Below are 6,000 nucleotides of genomic sequence, written 5' to 3'. Positions count from 1 at the left end.
CTATGCATTATGCAGCGGCAAGAGGTTGTTTGGATTGCGTGCAACTATTGGTAGCAGCATCAGCTGATATTTGGTAAGTACCAACATCAATCATTATTTTGTATCAGTAAATAACAACAACAAGACGGTGAGCCGTGTGTGTAACACCTTGTTGTTCGCAAAGGTGTAATATTTGTTGGAGGTTGGCTGCATTTGAGATCGGAATGCAAATAATGAAATCAATGGCTGTTGCAGTTGTTCATGTAATATTTATTTGGCAGAAAATTAAACTTTTTTTTGGTATTTTTATTTGTTATTAAATATGGGCAATTAATTATTGCATTTGTTGTTGTTGAGCGTGAAATAAATCAAATTGAAATGTTTATAGCACTTGGAAGAAGCTATGAGTAATTTTATAAATGAAAATATATAATAAATATTTAACGCAGAAATAAATATGACTGTAAATCAGTGGAATAGGGTTTATTAGGAAATTTTTAGCGAATGGGACATTTTAGTGAGCCAAACACATATCTTCGTTTTTCCTAAAAATTACATATGAAGAGCTCTGAATATTTATAAATGAAAGCAAATGACATTTCAGAAAAAGTTATCGTTTTGAAAAATGTCAACTCCAACCACAATTTTCAATTAACATAGAGATTATTTTTTCTTATAGTCTTTTTTAAAACAATCCGCTAACTGATTGAGATTCTTGGACTATGGTATTTTATCGTGTAAAATACACAACAATACTATTATATTTATAGCCTCAGTCCAGCGACTGACCCCGAATAAATAGTGTATTGTATAGAGCTCTATACAGGCAACCGCATACGTACTTGCCTGTATAGAGATCTAGGAGTCCCGACCTAATCGAAATGATTTTCTTTTTTGCAATATGTTTACTTTGGTAAAATCGACCATTGCATCAGCGAGAAATACTGAACGACCTAGACCAAAAAAAGTCCAGAGAGTTCTATACATGGAACTATTTATATTAATCCATCTGGAAGATCTGGTTTGTTTCTGGTACACCAAATTATATAAAACAAGTGAAAACCAGTAAGGAGCGTAGTAAAGTCGGACGGGGTCGACTATATTATACCCTTCACCACTATGGGTATATTAAAAAGATGTATCCTAACTAAAATATGTGACCTTCGATATTGGTTCGATTTCAACAGAACTTGGCGCACGTTATGTTATAGTAATTTCAGTACGTTGTGCAAAATTGTGTGTCAGTCGGCCATATTTTGGGGATTTGGTGTATCATTTATTGAAAATCGGACTAAACTATATATGGGAGCTATATCTAAATCCGAACCGATTTCAGCGAAACTTTCCACACAGTAGCAAATTTTGTGTTATTCGGCAATATTTTGCAGCTTTGGTGCTATATCCAAATCTGAACCGATTTCAACAAAACTTGACACACGTTATGCTATAGAAACTTCAGTACGTTGTGCAAAATTGTGTGTCAATCGGCCATATTTTGGGGCTTTGGTGCACCATTTACTAAAAATCGGACAAAACTATATATGGGAGCTATATCTAAATCTGAACCGATTTTTCCCAATTTCAATAGGGTTCGTCCTTGGGTTAAATAAATGAGCTGTGCCAAATTTCATCCAATTCGGATCATAAATGCGACCTGTACTTTGTTTACAATTAAGCATAGACAGACGGACGGACATGTATAAATCGACTCAGAAAGTGATTCTATGCATATTCTCGTTTCCTTTTGCCTGTTACAAACATATGCACAAAAACATAATACCCTGTACAACAGTATGGTGAAGGGTATAAAAAGCGTTAAGTTCGGCCCTCCACCATAGGCATACTGACAGGAAGTTGAAATGAAAATATAGGGAACATACCAAAAAGTGGACCTATACCGAAATTTCTACAAACAGATTTATGTAAACCATAGTGTGCACCAAATACAAATTTCAGAATTTTTCAGTGTAGATTTTGACGTCGCATCGTAAGGTGGGGCATAGCCAAAATACAGCAATTTAGAGGGCACAGTTATATGAGGCCATAACCAACATACGGTGGTTTTATTTCGGGAGGTTGGGTGGAAGCTGTTGTTTCAATATGAAAATTGGTATTGCAGAAAAAAATTGTATGAGTACGTCCATGAAGGCTATACCTAAAGCGGTATTAATGTTGATTACATCGTGTAGGAAATACCGAACATTTGTAGTTATCATTATAATTGAGGACTGATATAACTCTATTTCGAAACTAAAATTTTTGCATCACAATATTAAATATAAAAAATACCGAAAATGAGTGGTTATCTTTGTATGGGCGATAGGCCTAAATGGGGCCGATATATATCATTCACGAACCTAGCATTGTAGTTTTTTTATCTCGATATCTTCCATGTTAAGATGGTTATAAGAGATGACTAACTCGTCTTAGAATTCCATACTTTCGAGTACAGAATACTCCTCTACTATGACGGAGTACGGCTATATGGGGATAAACCCAAAACGTGGGAGCTATGCCTATTGTGGACCGATATAGCCCATCTTCGAACTTGACCTGCCTGCAGACAAAGAACGACTCTATGCAGATGACTCTATTTCAATTCGTTTAGAGGCTAGAGTGACAAATTTGACTCTTTCGTGTATTCGAACGAAAATATATGGAAGCCGATCTGAACCGATTTTCACAAATTTTAATAGGGTTCATTCATGGGGCAAATAAATGCTCTGTGTCAAATTTTTCCTCATTTGGATAATAAATGCACTTTGTTCACAATTTCACATGGACAGACAGATGGACATGCACAAATCGACTCAGAAAGAGATTCTATGTATATGCTCAAAAGTAACCATGGGTCTATCTCGTTTCCTCTTGCTTGTTACAAACATATACATGAAGACCTAATACCCTGTACCACAGTGTGGTAAATAGACGAAATATTTTCGTCCGATTTAAGGTAAATCGGTCTCCAAAGTCCTTATAAATCCTTCGATTTGCACGAAATTTGGCATAGGGTACTGAATTGGGTAAAGAATTATGTGTGCTAAGTTTCGTGACAATCGGTCCAGACTTAGATATAGCTCCCATATATATTTTCGTCCGATTTAAGGTAAATGGGACACCAAAGTCCCTATATATCTTTCGATTTGCACGAAATTTTGCATAGAGTACTGAATTGGGTCCGGAATTATGTGTGCTAAGTTTCGTGACAATCGGTCCAGAGTTAGATATAGCTCCCATATATATTTTCGTCCGATTTAAGGTAAATTGGGCACCAAAGTCCCTATATATCTTTTGATTTGCGCGAAATTTAGCATAAAGTACTGAATTAGGTCAAGAATGACGTGTGCCAAGTTTCGAGAAAATCGTGTCAGATTTATATATAGCTCCCATATAGGTAAATGGGTCTCCAAAGTCCTATATATCTTTCGATTTGAACGAAATTTGGCATAAGGTACTGAATTGGGTCCAAAATGATGTGTTCTATGTTTGGGCGACCCGCACACAATTTTGTACAATGTACAGAAGTTACTATAACCTTTCGTGTGTCAAGTTTTCTTGAAATCGGTTCAGATTTACATATTGCTTCTATATATACTTTCGTCCGAATTTACGTAAATGGTGTACTAAAGAAATTAGTACAATTAATATAATATAAATCTCGGGCAAATTTCCTTGAAGTCGGTTCAGATTTAGATATAGCATATATCGACCTATTCATGTTGGTTATAAACCAAATAATCAATGGGTGCTTGATTGATATTACATTTTACCACGTTGACGGGCAGTTGCGTCTATAGCCGTCAAGTTCCAGTTCACTATGTGACATGACGGCTGTAGCAGCACAAGTGTGCATTTACTAGCGTACAGGTAGAAGCCTAGTGTCATGTTTTCGAATTTAACTTGTTTGTACTGTCCGTCAACGTGTTAAAAAGTGAAGCATACAAATAGCGTAAAGTTTGTTTAAAGTCTATTTACAAATTGTGGAAAGATTGCAGAATTTCATGTGTAAGGATTGATGTTAGTCGGTTTACTTATAGATAAAGATCGCATCCTTCGAAAAGACGACATCTGTAAAGATACATATGAAGAATGTCCCCAAAGTGGTGAAGGGTATCATATAGTCGGCCCCGTCCGACTTGACTACTTTCCATACTGGTTTACTTCTCACTTGGTGGCAAAATGTTTGTACTAAAAATTACGCTATCGGTCCACGATTAGACAAATCCCCATATAAGGTAGTACACATTTTTATTTAAATGATCTTCGAAATGTTTTCAACCTAGCTTGCTCAAATTTGTTATTTACGTTTTCATTGGGTGACAAGTCTTTCCAGTAAAAATTATAAATAACTGTCGATATTTTGGTATAGTCCCAATATAAAGGTCCAGCCTCTTTATACTTACTTTTAGCATTACAAAGTCGCAATAATTTGTCTTTAAGGAACCTTGGCGGATAAACAACTTCTTTACCTAAAATTTTTAATATAATTCAATGTTTATACAAGGCCACGAGCCATTTTTTAAGATCCCAGCCAAATTTTCTAACATTTATGTCTGTAGTTTGTTATTTCATTTTCTCTTGCAGCAAATTACCATGGATGGTGTTTTGAATGTTAAAATGAATTAAAAAGTTATTTCACTCTTCTAAGACTATTTTCCTGAATCAATGTATGATATCTTAAATATCCAAATAATTTATAGAATGCTGACAATGCACGGGTTTCCTTTATCGGATACCAGATTTCTTTATTAATGTGTATTAGAATAATTCTAATAGGAAAATTGATTTACAATCTAAATTTTAACTCTCACCACTCACAATTTATCTGATTTCTCTTCTATTTAAATTTCTCCAAAACACACGTATTATTATACAATTAATTATTAATTACCCTTATTAAAATACACTTGAAGTCTAATAACAATATAAATGACAATAATAATTTAAATATACATTATTTTTGAAATCACTACAAATTTCAACACAACATGACACTTGACAATAATTTGCAGCTAATATTAACATTGTCTCTGGTTTTATTCAATTATTTAATTAAACAGTTAAATGTGCAAGCAATAAATAATAACATAATTGTGTGTGTATGTCTTGACTTTTGAAATCAGTGTTTTGTGGAGTCAACGTTTTGTTTAAGTTAATTATTTTACTTTGCGACTCTATAATTAACAATTACTAAACTGGCGTTCTACTTATTAAAAATGAAAAAAACAACAACAAACAAAATATGTTAATAATTTTCTGTAAAATAAGAGGTGTTTGCTTGTTTGTTTGTTGCAACAGCAATAGTGGAAAATTACGCTCAATTTTGTTTTGCATTATTGTTCCATGGAGTTTGTTTCTTAAGTCTTTTGTTTTTGTTTTCTGTTGCAATGAAATTATGGGAGACTTTCGAGAAGTTAAATTATTTAAAGTTTCGTTTAAATAAATGATATGATATATTTGTTTAAAGTTATTTGTAGTATATTTGTATATATCAAACTTGTTTTTTTTTCAAAAAAGGCTTTGTAGGACGCCATCTACGCATTCCCATATTTTACTAAACCTGTCATTTTAAATTTAAAACATATAAAACACATAAGCATCTTATTAGTAAGAACCTTATTATTTTTATATTTTTTTGCAAAACTTTGACATCTTTCCTATTTCCTTTTTAAAAAAAATCGAGTCAATTAGTATTCCGACTATAAAGTTATATCTTGGTCACTTTCTTCACCTTACATTGTGGACATTTAATGAAAATTCCTATATGTGTCCCATAGAGTCTTCAGTTTCCCAAGAATTATTAATTGGCAGATCATAAGATACAACAATTCCATAACAATGAGTAAATAAAGCAAAAAATGGAATGTGCATCAACCAGATATTACACTCGAACATAACTCTATATCTATATAGAAGAAGTTGTTGTTACGTTGATCGATATTGATGAAGATGAACAACTAAATAATTACAACACATCGGACAAAAGAAAAAAATCGTCTGTGAAAAAAATAATTCTTTTAG

At 33.3% G+C, this 6,000-nt stretch overlaps 1 protein-coding gene across 1 annotated transcript in view; it reads left to right on the top strand.

Moving 5' to 3' along the window:
• The first annotated feature begins 2 nt into the window (after positions 1-2).
• The window catches only part of LOC133325083 (GATA zinc finger domain-containing protein 14), a 77,561-nt gene continuing 71,563 nt past the window's right edge, over positions 3-6,000 (top strand). The window contains exon 1 of the mRNA XM_061533908.1: positions 3-73. Within this exon, the coding sequence (XP_061389892.1) occupies positions 3-73 (71 nt within the window). The remainder of the gene's footprint in view (positions 74-6,000) is intronic.

The sequence above is a fragment of the Musca vetustissima genome, unplaced genomic scaffold, assembly GCF_032173495.1.
Source record: "Musca vetustissima isolate MV318-11 ecotype Yass unplaced genomic scaffold, APGP_CSIRO_Mvet_v1 utg13413, whole genome shotgun sequence".
Lineage (NCBI taxonomy): Eukaryota > Metazoa > Arthropoda > Insecta > Diptera > Muscidae > Musca > Musca vetustissima.
Note: the sequence above shows the minus strand (reverse complement) of the source record. Positions and strands in the feature narration are given on the sequence as shown.